General features: G+C 41.3%; 2 protein-coding genes across 5 annotated transcripts in view; one reads left to right on the top strand and one right to left on the bottom strand.

The window, feature by feature from the left end:
- The window catches only part of LOC124718856 (F-box/LRR-repeat protein 2-like), a 143,463-nt gene extending 131,443 nt beyond the window's left edge, over positions 1–12,020 (top strand). For all 4 annotated transcript variants that reach the window (XM_047244482.1, XM_047244484.1, XM_047244481.1 and 1 more), the window contains exon 13: positions 11,387–12,020. In XM_047244482.1, coding sequence (XP_047100438.1) covers positions 11,387–11,396 — 10 coding nt within the window. In that variant the 3' untranslated portion in view covers positions 11,397–12,020. The remainder of the gene's footprint in view (positions 1–11,386) is intronic.
- Positions 12,021–15,320: 3,300 nt separating this feature from the next.
- Positions 15,321–20,705, bottom strand: part of LOC124718744 (homeobox protein engrailed-2-like) — a 148,909-nt gene continuing 143,524 nt past the window's right edge. Inside the window, exon 8 of the mRNA XM_047244359.1 lies at positions 15,321–15,338. Coding sequence (XP_047100315.1) covers positions 15,321–15,338 — 18 coding nt within the window. The remainder of the gene's footprint in view (positions 15,339–20,705) is intronic.

The following is a 20,705-nucleotide window of genomic DNA, read 5'->3' as shown; positions in this document are numbered from 1 at the left end:
TTAAAATAGCTCACCACTCTCCATGTAGTGCTGTACAAACTCATATTGCCCTGGTTGTGGTAGTAAATTCCCGGCACTGACTGGAATTTTTGCATTCGTACATCTTGCGGTGGCGCTTCTCATCCCCCTAGGCTGATCTGCAAGATACTCCCGACTAGCTCTGTCACCCACAGTGCCTTCGTCCTTGGCATCTGTAATAGAAACATACTTGTCACTCTTCTGGTCCTTTATCGCCTGTGATCCTTCTTCCTTCTACATCACGTCTTCTAATAAATGTTCACATTTCCGTTCAGTAAAATTCCTTCAGCCTATTAGCATGCACTTTTATACATTTCTTCCCTTGTAGCCGAATTACTGCATTAGGTTCTTGCACATCAACCACAGTAAATGGCCCTCGCCATTGGCTATCTAATTTCTTCAATTGTCCCCGATGCACGCTCTTGTCATACAGCAATACGCGATCATTCCTTCTAAATTCCCTCGGGTTTTGTGTTTTGTAGTAGTTATTCTTGTTTCTTTCTTTGCTCACTTGTGTTGCCTCACAGGCATCTTGGTGTAACATTTGTAGTCACTGTCGAATCTCTGTCACTGATTTGTCATAACTGTAGATTACGTTTGCTGGTTTCTTTTGTAGCCATCCCGGAAAACTGCGCTTCCTGCCAAAGAAAAATTTGAATGGTGTGTATCCCTTGGTACTATGAGTAGTAGTATTGTACACAAAACATGCAAATGCAACCCATCTGTCCCAATCTGTCTGGTCCTGGTTCACATTGTGTCGCACCATCTCCGTCAGGGTACGGTGTGTACATTCTAGCACTCCATTGGACTGCGGATGGTACACTGTCATTTGTATTTTCTCTATTCTCAGTAGTTTGCAGACTCATTTCATGGTATCACCTACGAAATTGCTCCCCATGTCACTCAACAGAGCTGTCGGGAACCCAAATTTTAAAATAAAGCTTTCCACCAATTTTCGTGGAAGCATATCTGCGTCTTGCCGAGCTATTGGTTCAGCTATTACTAACTTTGTGAGAGTCTTGAAAAATCAAAATATATTTGTGCCCAGACTAGGTAATGGGTAATGGACCTACTATATCGATATCATGGCGCTCAAATATAAATTCTAGGGTTGGAGTTAGCTCTAGTGGTTGCTTAGTCTTAGCTTGTGTGATCTTGTTCTTTTGGCAACTTTTGCATGTCCTTATGAACTTCTCTCTGTCAGCTTTCGTACCTGGCCATGTATAATACTGTTTTATTTGTTCATACGTCCTTCCCATTCCTTGATGGCCTACTATGGGAGATGTGCAATTTATCCTCTGCGCTCAGAACATTGTCTTTGTTTATCTGGGATGTGTTACTGCCTCCGCTTATCTCTGTCACGTCAGCTGTCTCTTTGGGGTCTGCTGTCTCAGCTGTCACCTCTGTCTCAGTTATCTCATTGCTATTAGAGTCCTTGATTGTGGTCTTATTTGCGGTGTCCCCTCACTTATCTTCTTGCCTGTCAGTCTCGTTTGTGTCCCTCTTTGTAACCTGTTGTGTTTGTCGCCGTCTTGTACACTCTGAATGCGTGATAGCGTGCTGGCCACGCAATTTTGCTTTCCTTCCTTATGTAAGATTTGGTAATCATATTCTTCCAACTTTAACCGAAGCTTCGTTAATCTTGATGATGGATCTGTAATGCTACCTAGCCACATCAGTGGTTTATGGTCCGTGAGTATCTTGAACTTCCTTCGAAAGAGATAAGGTAGGAAATACCTGTCCATACTATGGCAAGCAACTCTCGCTCTATTGTACTGTAATTCAGCTCTGCCTTCTTGAGAGTACGTGATATGTATGCAGTTGATAAATCCTTTCCCATTGGACCTTGACTCAAATATACCCCTAACGTGTACTTACTGGCATCACTCGTTAATGAAAACTCTTTAGTGAAGTCTGGACAATGTAGTATCGGTGGCTTGGTTAACGTCTCTTCCAAATCTTTGAAGTGCCTCTTCCTGCGCTTCCACCCAAACATACGGAACTCCTTTCTTTAATAGTTCGTGCAGGGGTTTCGCAATTTTGCTAAAGTTGCTCAAAAATCTTTGGTAGTATCTGATCATGCTCAGATAACTTTTTAAGTCAGCAGTTGTCCTTGGTCGTCGATACTTTCACATTCCTGCTACTTTAGTGGGATCGGATTCCAGACCTTCTGCTGTCAAAACGTGCCACAAAAACGTAACTTCCGTCCTTAGGAATTCACATTTGTCAACTTGCAAGTTTAGATTTTCTTTCAGTAAGTGATCAAATACTTCCTCAAGTGACGCACCCACCATCGTTGCATGAGACATCAGGAACTATATCGCTGATATCACTATTTGATTCTCCAGATAGAGGATTATCCTGCAGTAATATTTCAAGCACTTCGTCTTCGGAAAGGTGACGAGACATTTTCCACTAGATGCAACACACACAGTAGTAGTGTCCACTTGTATGGAACAAATAACTGTCGGCTTATAAAGTATTGGCAACGATCACACTTTACAAGAATAAAACAAAGGAAATGCAGCAACAGTTGCGGATTCAATGCAGCATTATTGGGTAATAATACTGCAAGAGAGAAATGGGGTCGCATTTAACCCCAATGGTATTCAGTGGTTCTCTCTGATTTTCTGCAAAACTAAATATTTTCAAAAAGTTGTATTAATATATTACGAACCCATTACTTAATTCAGGAAAAGTCTGAATATTTCATAATTTTTAGGAATAGGAAATAAGGTACATTTTACATAAAATTACGGCCTGGGTTCATTATAGACCCCATGGTATTAGGAGGGTTAACCGTTGGAATGTGGATGGAGCTGTCTTCAGGCCCATCGTCATCCTATTGTATTCATAATGGCCTGTAGGTGTGCTAAATGCCGTCTTTTATCGATCCCGTTTGTCAATCAGGACTTGATAGTACCCTTTCTCAAGATCTAGGGTTGAGAAATACTTTGCGTTTCCTAGGCTATCTAGTATTTCATCAATTCTGAGCAGTGGGTAGACCATATTCAACGACGTATCATTTAATTTCCGATAATCGATAACCACTCTCCACTTTTGTGTGTCACTGGCATCAAGCTTCTTTGGTAGTAATAACCGAGGGAAGTTCAATGGACTTGGTACTCGGTGATATTGTGCCGTCATCCAGCATGCTGTTTATTTCCTTTTTCAGTGCTTCCTGCTTTGCTTGGGGGATTCGGTAAGTCCTCTTGATTTATGACTGTCCCTTCTGCTTCAGGTACTAATGGAATCTGGTGTTTCAGTACAGTGGTGTAGGTGAGCACGTCTCCCAGTAAATGAAATACATCATTATACACCAAACACAACTCCTGTATGTCTTCTTGCTCTTCTTGGTTGAAGTGCTCTACACACGTTTTCTTTCAACAAGGTCTGCCACAGTTTTCTCCTGCCTTTCTTTCCATGCGGTGCACGTAGGATTTTACAACTGCTCGGTGGCGGAATTCGTTCCGCTAATACCGGTCTAATCTCTTGTTTTGGAATTACCGCTTCACTCCCTAGTTTTCGTGTCACGCAAACTTTTATAAATCTTTCTTCTTGCGGCCCGATTCTTATTTCTTCAGAGTCCTTCGGGGCTGGAGACATGTCACTCCTACTCGTCGTGACCTTACATTGATTCTTTGCTCTTCTGTATGGCCATTTACTTTGCTTAGTTTCATTTTCCTTTGGTTTCGTACAACCCTCTTGGGACGGCACAGGCAGCGGCCGGCTGACGCCCCTTACCGTGTATTTGTCTTGATCAATACCCTCATTATCTACGTGGAATGGGCCTCTGTCATTCGTTTGCGTTGCGGCGACTGTTTCTGTGCACGGTGACCTTGGCCGGCTTCTTTCCAAACCTCGTTACAGCTGCGTAACTTGCTCGTAAAGTCGTCCCGTTTCCATCATTTTATACAGTTAATCTATTGATGGTTGCTTCTTTGCGTTCTTCTCACAACTCTATTCATTTGCCTCGTACCTGCATTCTTCTATGGTCATAATCCAACACCGCTTTATTTTTGTCCACGAACTCCCGTCCCAGTAAACCATCAAATGGCAAATCAGTACACTCATTCACTACTTGGAACTGTGTGACCCAGTTGCTTCCCTCACTGTTGCTGAAATGTACTGACGCAGGACCCTCTGTCCTGACTTCTTGGTTGACGATGCTTTTTATCATTACCGCCCTTCTAGGATCCCACTGCATGTTTTCCTTCAGAACCTTGGACTGTATAAGGTTAATATGGGCACCACTATCTATCGGTAACTTTGTTTCAGAGCCTTTCGCATCCTTGCTCTGTACGCATATATAATCATTTTTCCCCATGCGGTCAGCAGCTCATATGATTCCTGACGCAGCGTAATGGAACTGCAGCATTACGCCCGCTGCTTGTTTCCTTGCACATTTTTCCTGTGTATGGTAGCCCACTTACATTCATGACAATCACGAGCATGGTGTCCCGTTCGGTGACACGTGAAGCGTGTCACTGGCTTTGCTCTAGTACACGGGGGCAAGTGTCCCGTCAGATTACATGCCGTACATCATATTGGTCGGGGACACTGTGCCCATGATCCAGTCCCTTTGAAATCACCAACATCCCTTTCTTTTATGGGTAGCTGATTACGTTCTGTCGTTTGGGGAATGTCCTTTATAGTGTCTGTCTTCTGGACAGTATACTTTTTGCTGCACTCATGCTATACATGCCCTTCTTTCGCGCAGTTAAAACATTTCATGCTAATTCTTTTCTCCGGCCAGGCTACAGTTGCTACGTGGCGCATGTCTCTTTCTATGGTTATTGCACACTCCTCGGTAGCTGCTAAATCAATAGCTTCGGACAGGGTGATCCGTTCACCTTGGGCCCGTATAACTGTCTTTAGGATTGGAAGGAAAATCAGCATTTGCCATATTTTGTTGTTTTATTGTCAGCAAAATCGATTTTCAGTCACTTAGCGATTTTGCTGACAATAAAAGCTTGTGGTTATAGCTTGATATCAGTGCCTACCAATTTTAATTGTATATTATAGCACTGAGGATGGTCACTAAGTGACTGAAAATCAATTTTGCTGACAATAAAACAACAAAATACGGCCAATGCTGATTTTCCTTCCAGTTCTATCCACTATTTGGTCGTGGTGCGCACAACACGCCATGGAGTCGCCGATCAATAACTGTCTTTATCTGCTTATCATACAACCCTTGTGTAAACATGGCCCGTCCTAACTTCCCTATTAATGCATTGCATCCCGCAATTTCTTCATCATCCATGACCCTCTTCATTGCCTCTCGAAAATGGAATTGCATGGAATCCATGCGAGAGCCTCATTGAACCACACTTTCCCCCTTTTCTTGCCTACTATTGAACATGGTGCAGGCATAATAATCAATAGTGCGTTTACTTTCATAATTTTCTAACAAAATTGCCCTCACGCCAGACCAAATTTCTGTGTGATCTCTAACTAATAGCTTACTGCGGGTGGAGCCCGTTATTTGGCCAATAATAAACTTTAAAAATACTAGCTTATAACTAGGATCTACTAAGTTGTAAGCACTATCACAATTATCTATGAAGTCGGACAGTTTTTCTCTGTCCCCCTCCAATTTATGTGGTACTAACTTGGTGGCCTCACTATAACTTAAATATAATCTGTTCTCACTGAGGTTTATTTGCATATTCCCACCTGAGTCTACTGCGTCAGCGTTTCCCATCTTCACTAACCTTGTTTCTTGTGGCCTGTACGGCGAACTCGGCGCTCTCGATGGCACCACGTGGATCTGCCCGCAACAAGTGCGGCGCGAGATGGATCAGCCGCCGCAGTAGCGCAGACCTGCGACCTTCTGATCCCGCGATGGCGCGATGCGACGCTGGTGCCGCGTTGGCGTGAAGCGACGACCCTCTGCGTAGACACGGTGCATCTACACTCTGCTCTGCGTTGGCGTGATGCAACGACCCACTGTGTAGACGCAGTGCGTGTACCCTTGGGCTCTGCATTGGCGTGATGCGACGACCCTCTTCGTAGACATGGTGCGTCTACCCTCTGGCTCTGTGCTGGTGCTATTTGATGCCCCTTTGTCTATTCCTAGACTCTTATTTCTGCCAATTCTCCACCCCTACCCCACACCTGACACCAAATAGTTTTCTCCTCCTGTCGTGTCCCACTGACGAGCCGTGAGAGGGAGTGGAAGGACTGCAAGAATACATGTCAAAGAACTTACGTGGCAGGATGTCTCGTGCTCGTGGGCTGCCTTCTGTGCACTTGATCCACTGAAAAGAGGGCTGTAGGCTGAGTTAGAATACGAAATTCGGCTGGGATCTCGGGGTACACTGGATGCAGTCATACATCATTGATGGGGATATGTACATTGGAAGCACCCCTGGCACATCCATTTTATAAACAGATCTATGCACAAAGTCTAGTGCAACTTCTCATAGCTCCCTGAGTCTAAGTCCCAGTATAACAGAGGCGGGCGCACCAGACTAAGTGTTGACTACATGAAAATGAGTCTAAGTCCCCTTGTGGTTACACAGCACTGCACTACAATCTCACAGCATCATAACTCCAGCTAAACCATATCTGACCGACTGACCAGCTACTCCATCACTGCCATCACTTCTCCAACACTATGGCGGCTAGCCTTTTTATAGACAGTAGTGCACCCGGCGCCACTTGTTCTAGAAGTTTCCAGTACTCTCGAGCATTGCGTGTGTGTCACGCGGCAGCACGTGATGCCTACATAACGAACAGGCCGTACTCCACTAAGTTCGCTGTGGCCGAGGGTTGTGGCTTGTAACGGCTCCTGAGCCTTGTGATGTGGCGTAGTCCGCTCTTGTTAGCAGAGTAAACATTACACATAAGCTACGTCTGGTCACGTCCGCCTCGCTGGTAGCAAGAATGTCTAAGCCTATATCTTACTTGATTTTTAACTCTGTTTTCTATCATTCGCGACAGAAATTGTATAATTCACGAGCACAATTTTTGTAAAATACAAATTATTATGTAATTATTGTAAATATTTGTTTATAATATACTCTTAATAATTTATTTTTGTTGAAAATAAAATAAGCAGTTAATACTTGGTAAACTGTGTGAGACAGTCTGTGATAATAGAAGCCTTTGCATAACAGTTAAGAATATGTCTCCAGAGATTTTCAAATGTAAAGGAAATGAAGTATCCATTACAAGTTTCAAAGCATGTAAATAGGTCCATAAATTCACAAAAAACATGTCTTGCATCAGCTAAGAAATACCATATTATCACAAAAATATTTTACTGACGATCATACTATTTATCATAGTTCAAAAAGTGTGACATTTGAACTTGTTTTTCCTTAACTTTGCAAAGAAAATACATACATGTGATTGATTTGTATAATACCATTGTTCATAAATTTGGGCTAGCATAAATAAAATTATAAAGGTTACAAGATTTGGTTCAGGTCTCTTTTTTCCAACTCTTTTGTTGACTTTTCAACCACAGTTCTGCAAAGATTTCAGTGATCAACACATAAAGACATTTGTAGTATAAAAGTTCTTATTATTTCCATATCGTCTTTCCAATCAACTCAGTAGTTGGAAGTACTGTCATCTTTCACTTCATTCGCTTTCAGTTCCGTCTTTTGTGTTCCTTACTTGGTTCATCATTTACATTCAGTATATAATCACATATCTGTTTGTCTTATGTTCATTAGTGTATGGAGTTTTCAAAGGAGCGTGTGGTACAGGCTTGGCAAATAGTGAATTAATGTCCCTATGTCAGGAGCATACATGATTGAATTATGGTTTCCAGTAAAATGATTATTTACACACACCTCACCCACACACTGCTGTTGTAACCCAACATGCTCTGTAGTGTGCCGATATTGCCTTGGCCTGCTCAATCACCAGATCTGTCTCCAATAGAGCATTTATTGATCGTCATCAGGCAACAACTCCAGCGTTACCTACAAACAGCATTAACAGTCCCTGGATTGACCAACAAAGTGTAGCAGGATGGAACTCCATCCCACAAACTCACATCCGGCACCTGTACAACACAATGCCTGCACAGCACTTGCATTCAACATTCTGGTGGTTACCGGTTATTAATGTACCAGAATTTCACATTTGAGTGTTTATCTCGTGCTTGCATAAACGTGTGTTCTTGCAATATTAATAACTTAAGTGTGTTCTTGCAATATTAATCACTTAAGTGTGTTCTTGCAATATTAATCACTTAAATATGTCACATAGACAAATGTGTTCTCAAAATTTCATTACTCTAAATTTTTTTTTTTTTTTTTTTTTTTTTTTTTTTTTTTTTTTTTTTTTTTTTTGTTGTCCTTTTTTCCGTCAGTGTAGTATCACGTAAATCTCGAAATACATCATCATTGCATCAAATATCTGTATAATGCCGTAAACGCCATCCTGATAACACCTTAATTGAAAAACACGCCACATATAATTTACATACCTCACTCATTACATCGTCATATACTTTTACTCAAGAAATACAATGCGCTACAACAGATTTTCAAAGTATGTGACTATACGCACATTCATTAGATCCCAGTTGCTGACTATATTTTCGTTGTGATTGTTTAGTCTCTTTTTTATTATTTTTTCTTCAAGGACAACAGGTTTGGTCGCAGAATAAGTTTGTTTTGTGATATTATCTTTGAATTACTTGTTTGTAACTGGAATTAATTACTGTTTCTAATGAACATCTAAATCTGATTTTAGACCCATAAATTAGACTCAGTTCTATTTTCTAATTCCCCCAATTCCAGCTTCTAATGAATTTTTGGTAGATTTTATTGTAGCTTTCTAGGAATCATAACTGGAATTATTAAGTTTTTGAATTTTTCATTTTGGCCAACACCTCAGTCATCAAATCTACATCTGCTTCACTTTTCAATATTTTTGTTTATGTAATTATACAGTTCAAAATAGAAAAAAAAGAAAGAGAAAAAATATAATTTTTAATCATGCACTTATCTTCATTCTTGCTTCATCATGTGGTAGTCCTTTATCCTTTGTAATTATCTTGTAGATATTTTGCAGATATTTTATTGTAAACACATTTTTCTGAAACTTCCTGGCAGATTAAAACTGTGTGCCAGACCGAGACTCAAACTCAAGACATTTGCCTTTCGCGGGCAAGTGCTCTACCAACTGAGCTACCCAAGCACGACTCACGCCCCGTCCTCACAGCGTTACTTCTGCCAGTACCTCGCCTCCTACCTTCCAAACTTTACAGAAGCTCTCCTGCGAACCTTGCAGAACTAGCACTCCTGAAAGAAAGGATATGGCGGAGACATGGCTTAGCCACAGCCTGGGGGATGTTTCCAGAATGAGATTTTCACTCTGCAGTGGAGTGTGCACTGATATGAAACTTCCTTGCAGATTAAAACTGTGTGCTGGACCGAGTTCGAGTCTCGGCAATGTCACTAAATTATACGACATACAGTTCAGGAGAAATGACATCATATACATTGAGATACGAGAAAAGTTAGCTTTTACTTAAAACAGAGTGCAACTTGTCTGTACTACACTCACCCATTGTTTGTCACTTATATCTTTAATGTCAAATATAAAGCACATTAATTTATTTGCAATTTAATCAGACATTTGAAGGTGTTTTCTGTATGAGTGTTCAATATTTCAATGAAATACATATGGTGGTGTACTGGAACAGCATTAACACAAGCTGCTGATTTATGTCTGGAGTACAAAGGAGTTTTTGGATATTACTAAAATCAATTCAGTTATGCAATTTTGAAGTATATGGGAGACAGTGTGATATGTTGATTGAATATGTTGGTGGTTGTAAAGTATTTGTAGCATATACACGTAAGAGGCTATCAAAGTATATGACTGTACACTATAAGCTACAGTATTTTGCACAGCATCATGACTATTGTACAATTGTTTATCTACTACACAGACAAATTGCATGTGTTGGATAAGCGAAATAATCTTGCTTTCAGACATTGCACTGCATATATGATTATATTATCATTATTACATGATGTCACGCCTTAGTCATAATGTGTTTCTTACCATTGTAGCTTGTTCGCAATATCACAGTCTGACTTGTCCTATATCATATTGCACATTTTGTATAACAAATGAGTAAATCAGTTCATAGAGACACAGTAAAATGAGAGAAAATAGTTGAAGCATGACCACCCTATGATGAAAACAGTTTGGAAATGTGTCAGATAATCCCCAAGTTATTTTATGGCACCTCTGCATCAGTCTACTGTGGTATAATATTTTCACTGATGAAACTGAAAGGTGATAGTCACAGTAGTTTTGTCAAATATGTGGATGGTGAAGAAACATATGGAACCATACGACATTCAATCCCAAGTCCATCTTTCTAATACTCTTGAAACTAACAAGCCATGTAGGTCTTTATTCACTACACTGCTAACTTCACTTAGCATTCCAACAACATGTATGTCCACATATTGTAAATGTGACAAAATGCAGAGGAACTTTTCTCAGAACTCGTCATGTGCACAAATCTGTGGAATCTCACTAGAACAGTTTCATATACGATCACTGGAAACCAGCTTCAGTTCTCATTGCTTTCATGACAGCATTAGATTCAGCTACTGCCGCTACTATTTTCATCCCTCGCACTCGGTGACAGCAGCGCCAGTGGTGGCGGACTGGCAGAGTTTCTCGAAGTTGCAGTGGGCAGCGTGTACAATGCACCGTAGTATGGGGCCACGGCCACCAGAGGGGAGTACTGAGCCGGCGCCGACATGTGGGGCGTCGCTGTGAAAAGGTGTGTCGGCGTCGGGACGTGCGGAGGTGGCGGTGCTGACGATGGAGGCGGCGGGAACAGGCCCTGTGAATGAATGGTCGGGGGCGTGAGAATGGCACACAGTAGTTAATTCTGAGTTGTACAGATAAATCAAAGGCATTGTGGTCAACTGCAGAATCTGACCTTAGTGTCACAGCTGTGATCTACAAATCTGCAAAATTAGGTGACAAATCCATTATAGATCCGTCAGAAATATCAAAATATTTAAAAGCTTCTTTCTTTCTTTTCTTTTCTTTTCTTTTTTTTTTTTATGTATAAATATTGTTACTGTAAGTGGTTACATAGGTAATGTCCTTGAGAAAGGATATTATTTGCAGATAAAACCTAGGCAGCTTGTTTTATTAATTTTAATTTTTGTTTTGTTAATTTTAATTTTTGTTTTGTTGTACTACATGCTCATCATCAGCAGTCCTAAAGAAGATATATAGTAATATAAGACACAGCATTTTATGTTATAGATTATATGTCATGGGATTTGGGATATTTTCATAATTTTGCAAATTTTGTGTTAGACTGCCTAGTGCTTACAAATATTTCATTTTAATTTCTTCACAGACTTTTTTGAAGATCTTTGTGGGAATCTGCCATTAATTTTGTTCTGGCATAAAGTCAAATGCTGGCACCACGGTAGAGCAGAGAAGGTTGTGAAGAAAACGTCAGCAAATACTACACAGACCAACTCCTCTCTAGGACGACGAGACAGTAGTGGCATCTACATGAAGAGAACATAAGCGCTGCGCTGCCTGGCCATGGCCCAGTTGAAGACTAGCCATTCTAAGAGCTCTGTAGCAGTGACTTAGGAACTGTATAATTGTATATACTAAGGAGATTTTTAATTTTTTTCTGTCGCCATTGCTTGCACCACCTCATTGAAAATTCTCAAGGTTAAATATTGCCATTTATCTTAATGTAATAAACATTCATTAATACAATTTGCTTGAATTGTTGTCTAGCGATCCGAGAGAGCAGGTTTCCTAGGCACTCTATATTCGACGAGTAGGCAGGACACAAATTTTATCTGGGTATCAGCATGTCCTTGTACTCGTAACCATGAGGTTAAGCATGCTGTATAATATCAGTGATGTCTTCTGTTGTCAAAGAATTTGGTTCATGTGTATGTTTTCTGTGGTTTATGTGATGTGTGTGTGATCGCTTTGTTTCGTTTATTGTCATACATGTATTAAATATGGTTAATATAAAAATAAAACGTACAAAATATAATTAGTATAAAACCCGTCATGTTTCGTTTAAGGCTTGCTTTATCTTTGGACAGCTGTGCGGGGTAGTCGTGAGGTCTAGGGTGCCTTGCCACGGTTCGCACGACTCCCTCCGTCAGAGGTTTGAGTCTTCGGTGTGTGTGTGTGTGTGTGTGTGTGTGTGTGTGTGTGTGTGTGTGTGTGTCAATAAATACAAATAATGTCGTTCATCAATTACATTAAGGCTGCAGGACGTTGTGAATATAAAACATAGATAATGTCCTTTCCTTTGGTTTAAATCGGCGTTATACGGAGGTTTTAACTGCAGATAAAGGTGTAGAAAATATGGCATTATATTTTTTTAAAAATACGTCTGGAGTGCATAGTATAATCACAAGAGCAAATAAAACAGGTGCCATGGCAATATCAGGGCCCCTATACATAATAATTAATCACTCATTTTAAGAAAAATGCTCCCCAGATTCTCTAAAGTATATAATGGTGAAGCAGTTATTGAAAGAAGGCTCAAAGAGAGATCTATGAAACTGCTGACCAGTAAGTGTTCCTCCAGTTTTTTCAAAAGTATTTGGAAAAATAGTTGCAGCTCCGATCTAGAACTACAAAGAAAAATCTCATCTCACGTCATTAAATCACTTTAGCTTTGAGAAAGGCAAAAGTACAATATGTGACATCAACAAAATTACTTGAGAAATGATATTCATCTTATGACAGTCCAAAGAGTCACAAGAATTTTTTGTAAACAACTTATGAAGGCCTTTGACTGTGTAGTCCACTGCTTTAAGTTGGGAGTATCCATCGGTGTTCTGATTGGTTTGATGTGGCCTTCCATGACTACCTTGTCAACCCTTTCATCTCCAGGCAGCACACTTACACCTAACATCCTCCGTTACCATTCCATATTGTTCTATAAATTAGAAATTTATAGAGTCAATGGTTGTGCCTTGCATTCGCATTTAACAGAATTAAAACAACATAAATCGCAGGAAATAGTTTGTCTGATGGAAAGTTATTTCACTCATGGTCTTGCAAGGTTCAATTACAGACCCATTTCTGTTTTTATTTTATAAAATGATTGACCCCTACATATAACAACACATTTCTAAAGAAAGCAGGTGTTGACAGATGTGAAAAATACCGAACTATCACTTTAATAAGCCACGGCTGCGAAATACTAACACGAATTCTTTACAGACGAATGGAAAAACTGCTAGAAGCCAACCTCGGGGAAGATCGTGTTTGGATTCCGTAGAAATGTTGGAACACGTGAGGCAATACTGACCCTACGACGTATCTTAGAAGCTAGATTAAGGAAAGGCAAACCTGTGTTTATAGCATTTGTAGACTTAGAGAAACCTTTTTACAATGTTGACTGGAATACTCTCAAATTGTGAAGGTGGCAGGGGTAAAATACAGGGACCGAAAGGCTATTTACAATTTTTACAGAAACCAGAAGGCAATCATAAGAGTCGAGTGGCTCGAAAGGGAAGCAGTGATGGAGAAGGGAGTGAGATAGGATTGTAGCCTATCCCCGATGTTATTCAATCTGTACATTGAGCAAGCAGTAAAGGAAACCAAAGAAAAATTCGGAATAGGAATTAAAATCCAGGGAGAAGAAATAAAAACAGTGAGGTGTGCCGATGACATTTTAATTCCGTCAGAGATGGCAAAGAGCTTGGACGAACAGTTGAACGTTAATGGATAGTGTCTCAAAAGGAGGATCTAAGATGAACATCAAATAAAGCAGAATGAGGATAATGGAATGTAGTCAAATTAAGTCTGGTGATGCTGAGGGAATTAGAGTAGGAAATGAGACGCACAAAGTAGTAGATGAGTTTTGCTATTTGGGCAGCAAAATAACTGAGGATGGTCGAAGTAAAAAGGATGTAAAATGTAGACTGGCGATGGCAAGGAAAGTGTTTCTGAAGAAGAGAAATTTGTTAGGACGAGAAAAGAAGCATTTGAAATGTGATGCTATAGAAGAACGTTGAGGATCAGATGTGTAGATCAGGTAACTGATGAGGTACTGGACAGAATTGGGGAGAAGAGGAATTTGACTAGAAGAAGGGATCGGTCAGGAGGACACGTTCTGAGGCATCAAGAGATCGCCAATTTAGTACTGGAGGGAAGCATGAGGGTAAAAATGATAGATGGAGACCAAGAGGTGAATACACTAAGCAGATTCAGAAGGATGTAGGTTGTAGTAGTCACTCGGAGATGAAGAGGCTCGCATGGGATAGAGTAGCACGGAGAGTTGTGTCAAACCAGCCTTTGGACTGAAGACCGCAACAGCAACAATATAACAACACACTCAGTTTTAACTGCATATAATGCATATGTACTCATTGAAAGTGAAACCGGAGAACAGATTTCCTGAAGGGCCATTGATACCCTAGATAGCTTAGAACACGGATTTGATCTGAACGAATCAAAATTAGAGAACAGATTTCCTGAAGGGCCATTGATACCCTAGATAGCTTAGAACACGGATTTGATCTGAACGAATCAAAATTAATCACGACAAAGACCCAAATGACACAGTTTACACTAAACAACAAAAATTAATAGTTTATAAATCAACTGTAAAAATCATGAACTTATGAAAGGAAATTCTTTGCAATTCCTGGCGATAGTTCTAGAAAAAGATTATCACTGTTTTCACGTCTAAAGGTTTTGGAAACTACATTGAACACTCGTGCATTTTGAATGACCGTATCGTCCTATACTCATAAAGTGCCTATCACAGCTACCCTGAATCTGTTGTAGCTGTGGAGCTGAGGGAGTGTAAGTAGTGTAAATAGAGTATTACATATGGCTTGACGACCAGGATCTGAACGAAATATTCCAAGTCACTTGCTGAATGCGTATTTCACGGCTACAGCTGCAATGGGTATAGATGTATTACTCAGTTGTGACATATGAAAATTTGTGTCAGGTCAGGACTCGAACCCAGACTTTCTACTTATTGTGTGAACTAGGCTAAACCATTTTGGCTATCCATGCAAGCTCCCTGGCCATATCCAAACGTCCATATGCCACTGTCCATTTCCTTATATTTTAGTCTTATGCACATCTCCCTTTGACCTTTAAAAACCATTCAAAAGCCAGATCGCACAATTTTTTTTTTTTTTTTTTTTTTTTCGCAGGTTCAAGACAACCGGTTTCAACAGTCTTAGCTGCCATATTGAGGTCTTTTTTTTTTTTTTTTTTTTTTTTTTTTTTTTTTTTTTTTTTTTTTTTTTTTTTTAGTGCCACATGTTCGTTTCACGCTCATCTCATGTACAAGATGTCACCTGGATGAAATGAGAATGTAAAAAAAATTTAAGACCTGAAGATGACAGGTAAGACTGTTGAAACCGGTTGTCTTCTGCAACCTTGGCCCCTGAATGTTTTTTAACAATTAAAACAGACCGCCCTTGTACTTCCATAATGAGAAAATTCAATCTTCCTTTAACCGTTTCGCTGCTATAGGCGTGATGCCTGCATTCTGTACTGAGGGCGGCGTTTGTTACGGCTGTACTGCTCGCCAAAATGCTGGTGCCGGTTCTTAGAGACGGCGTTCCGGCCGATGTGAAATACTTGTCACCCTATTTTTCGAAAACTATTTGGATAACAAATTTTATTTCACATCTTACAGTCTATCTTCATTCGATACAGAACTTTTCGTTATGCGTCATACTTCCTGCGCTGCATCAAATTAAAACATTGCACGACATTTTAAAGAGTTTGCAGAGCCAAAAACGCGCCGCATAAACTTTGCGTTTGGTTGATTTTAGCTCATACATTTCAGGGAATGAAACGTAGATAAGCTATCGAAATTTTATTTAAAATTGAGAGCAGAACGACATTTCATTTCGTTCTCGACTTACTGGCTTTTATATCCGAATGATGGTTCGCACGTCGCGGCCATTCATGTCCTTGTGCATCGCGGATCATGTGGACATTACAATAGTCATAATCTCATAAATGATTCAAGATACCGAAATTAGTGTATTTGCAAATGATAGGTGCAATGAGGCACATATGTTGAATGATAAATACTTGAAACTATATTTTTCACCGAGGTATGGAAGTAACTCGTCTGCAGCAGTGAGAGGTCGGCGGCTAAGTACGCATTCAGATGTCTGTAGCGCTTCAGGAAATCCCAAGCTGCGCGGTCGTACGTGTCAACTCCTGGGGAACGGCTTAGCAGGACGTGTGTACACGTCCACAGCAGCGAAAGTGTTAAGTTCGCAACAACACTTGAGTTCCCTCAGGGAGAATGACACATGCCACAAGGAGATCATGTTATCGTCGTATGCCCCATCTCAGCTTACGATAGTTACACATGTTTTGACGATCAGCAGCTGGTCTCGATTCCTTGTGGGAGTGTCATTCTCTTCGAGTGCAAACGAAGTAATGTTGTCAGCGTGAAGGAAGACGTGCCTGAGAAACGATACAAAGAATGGGACAGTAAGATATGGAGGTTTGGATCGGGCCATGGAGCGTGCACAGATAGCCAAAAATGGGTAAGGCGGTCATTCTTGATAAAGTAGGAACTCCGGCCACGAGTCCCGGTCCAGAACAATATATGTCACAACTGGCTAATATATCTCTACCAATTGCAGGTGATGTCATGAAATTCGCGTTCAGCGAATAACACGGAAGAACATGGAATATCATCATAAAAAAACTATTATTATGAGTGTGTGTGATGTTAAGCCAAGAGATTCACGATAACTACTATTTTAGGGTCTAAATACACTGACGGAAATAAATCGAATTAGAGTAATGAAATTTCGGTAATATACAGGGTGATCAAAAAGTCAGTATAAATTTGAAAACTGAATAAATCATGGTATAAAGCAGATAGAGAGCTACAAATTGACACACATGCTTGGAATGACATGGGGTTTTATTAGAGCCAAAAAAATACGTTCAAAAAATGCCTGACAGATGGCGCTTCATCTGATCAGAATAGCAATAATTAGCATAACAAAGTAAGACAAAGCAAAGATGATGTTCTTTACAGGAAATGCTCTATATGTCCACCATCATTCCTCAACAATAGCTGTAGTCGAGGAATAATGTTGTGAACAGCACTGTAAAGCACGTCCGGAGTCATGGTGAGGCATTGGTGTCGGATGTAGTCTTTCAGCATTCCTAGAGATGTCGGTCGATCACGATACACTTGCGACTTCAGGTAACCCCAAAGCCAATATTCGCACGGTCTGAGGTCTGGGGACCTGGGAGGCCAAGCATGACGAAAGTGGCGGCTGAGCACACGATCATCACCAAACGACGCGCGCAAGAGATCTTTCACGCGTCTACCCATATGGGGTGGTTCTAATAAAACCCCATGTCATTCCAAGCATGTGTGTTAATTTTTACATCTCTATCTACATTACTCCGTGGTTTATTAAGTTTTCAAATTTATACTGACTTTTTGATCACCCGGTATTTGTCTAGGCTACATATTTAAGTGATTAACATTGCAAGATCACAGGCTATGAAATTGTGAGATAAGCCATTGCAAATGTGAAGTGCTGCTACATTAATAACAGTAAAACTGCGAGAATGCAATGAATGCATTGTGTCACACGGTGATGGATGTCGGTTTTGGGATGGGGTTCGATGCCTGTTGCACCTGGTCGTTCAGAACAAAAAAATGGTTCAAATGGCTCTGAGCACTATGGGACTTAACTTCTGAGGTCATCAGTCCCCTAGAACTCAGAACTACTTAAACCTAACTAACCTAAGGACATCACACACATCTATGCCCAAGGCAGGATTCGAACCTGCGACGTAGCGGTCGCGCGGTTCCAGACTGTAGCGCCTAGAACCGCTCGGCCACCCCGGCCGGCCGCGCAGAACAAGGACGGTTAATGCTATATGTGGATGACGCTGGAGTTGTCCTCCGATGATGTCCCATATGTGCTCGACTGGTGACAAGATATGGTAACACAGCAGGCCAAAGCAACATGTCGACACTCTGTAGAGCATGTTGGGTTACAACAGCGGTATGTGGGCGAGTGTTGTCCTGTTGGAAAACACCCCCTGGAATGCTGTTCGTGAATGGCACCACAAAAGGTCGAATCACCAGATTGACGTGCAAATTTGCAGTCAGTGTGCGTGAGACAGCCAGTGCTCTTGCTGTCGTACGAAATTACACCCCCGACCACACTTCCAGGTGTAGATCCAGTGTGTCTAGCACCCAGACAGGTTGGTTGCAGGCCCTCCACTCGCCTCCTTGTAACCACTACAAGTGCATCACTGATACCGAGGCAGAACCAGCTTTCATCGGAAGACACAATAGACCTCCAGTTTGCCCTCCAGTCAGGTCTCCCTTGACACTACTCGCAAATGGCAGTGGTTAGGGGCCAGAGGGATGCACGCTGCAGGGCATCTGGCTCAGAGCTACCCGTGAAGTAACCGATTTGTAACAGTTCGTTGTGTCAGTCTGATGCTAACTGCTGCTCAAATTGCTACTGCAAGTGCAGTATGATGCGCCAGAGCCATACGCCGAACACGACGTTCTTCCTTATAGGTAGTACCATGTGGCTGTCTGGAGCCCAGTCTTCTTGGGACCACACATTTTCGTGACCACCACTACATTCCTGCCTAGTCTTTCTGCTGTATTGCAGAAGGAACATCCAGCTTCTCGTAGCCCTATTACACGACCACGCTCAAACTCAGTGAGGTGTTGATAGTGGCGTCTGTATCACCTTATAGGCATCCGTGACTAACATCAACTCACCAGGTCCAATCTCACGATCGCGTGCAGCGTGTATTTAAAACAAACCTATAAGGGCGTTCAAAGAGAAACGAGCTGTAGGCATAATTACAAAAATGTTCAAATGTGTGTGAAATCTTATGGGATTTAACTGCTAAGGTCATCAGTCCCCAAGCTTACACACTACTTAACCTAAATTATCCTAAGGACAAACATACACACCCATGCCCGAGGGAGGACTCGAACCTCCGCCGGGATCAACTGCACAGTCTATGACTGCAGCGCCTGAGACCGCTCAGCAAATCTCGCGCGGCGCATAATTACACAAACCAGTACCTGTATGTTAGAAGTATTGACCTGGCTGTGAGACACTTGTCCCACTCTGACACCAGGCGGTGAATGGCTGTCTCACAAAATTCCCGGGGCTGCGATGTTAACCAGTTCCGCACGTACAGCTGGACGTCGTCATCCGAGGTGAATCTTTTGCCCCTCTTCTGATTCACTTCCTGCAGCACGGGACAACAGTGAATGGCCAACGTTACTCGCAAACGAGCACCCTTCGTCAAGCAATCAAATCAAAACGACCAGGCAATCTCACCTGTGGAGTCATTCTGCTCCACGGCCAACACAGTCGCGGCACTCTTGCAGAAATTCAAATGGCAGGTTCTCGGCCGCCCTCTATACAGTCCGGACCTCTCTCCCTGTGGTTACGCCATTTTTGGTCCCCTTAAAAAGGCTCTGAGGGGCAAACGATTCACCTCGGATGACGACATCAAGCTGTACAAGCGGAAATGGTTAACATCGCAGCTCCGGGGATTTTATGAGACAGCCATTCACCGCCTTGTGTCACAGTGGGACAAGTCAACACCCAGGATCAACACTTCTAACACACAGGTACTTTAATTACGCCTCCGGCTCGTTTCTGTTTGAACGCATCGTCAAAGTGGCTAGCGTCCCTTTTATGCGACTGGCGTAAAATTTGAATAGACATCATCTTTCAGATGTAGAAACACGCCTATAGTCCTTTCATCATAAGAATAAACCTGACGTAAACAAACATAAACGGGATGATTGGTCAGAAGCCATAGCACACGTACACTGGTGCTGTTACGCTCTTGGCAGTATCCTCTACTTTGTATGAGATACATTATTACTACGTCACATCAAATGAAACTTTAAGACATTCCAATGTATTAATAGCCATCAACGTTTCACGCTTTAGCTATGTAGCGTTTATTTCAAAAGTCGTGTCTGCACTCTTGTGATCTGATTGTCGCGCTGTTAATACGCAGTCTGAAAATGTCTGAGGCTGCTTACTGTTCCGCAGTGAAACACGCGTTTGGAACACGGTTAAAAAGTGCCGAGAAATTGGTTGTTCTTAATGTTTTTCATAAATTCTCAGGTATAATCGGCTTTGAAGTTTTCTACAGGTATTACATACAGTTGAGACGTCAACTCAAATTGTATTTATAGTGGTATCGGTAGTGTAGTAGGCTGAATATAAACCGTAGGCCATGGTTCGCTCGTTCAAGTTTTACCAGAGTAATTCTTTTTTTCTCGTTCAGTTTGAAATGCCTACATCTCATAATAGTAATTACGAATACTGCAGTTATGATGGCCTAGGGGTTCTAGGCGCTTCAGTTTGGAACCGCGCGACCGCTACGATCGCAGATTCGAATCCTGCCTCGGGCATGGATGTGTTTGATGTCCTTAGGTTAGTTAGTTTTAAGTAGTTCTAAGTTTTAGGGGACTGATGACCTCAGATGTTAAGTCCCATAGTGCTCAGAGACATTTGACCCATTTTTTTGCAGTTATGAATAAATCACGTCTTCTTGTTTCTAATTACATATCGCACGCGAAATTCCTGTTTTCATTTCAAATATAAATTCTCAATTATCGATATTGTATGAAACACTGTTAGAAAAGGTTGCTTAAATTAAGAAAACAT

The sequence above is a fragment of the Schistocerca piceifrons genome, chromosome 10, assembly GCF_021461385.2.
Source record: "Schistocerca piceifrons isolate TAMUIC-IGC-003096 chromosome 10, iqSchPice1.1, whole genome shotgun sequence".
Lineage (NCBI taxonomy): Eukaryota > Metazoa > Arthropoda > Insecta > Orthoptera > Acrididae > Schistocerca > Schistocerca piceifrons.
This window is presented reverse-complemented; position numbering and strand designations above follow the sequence as displayed.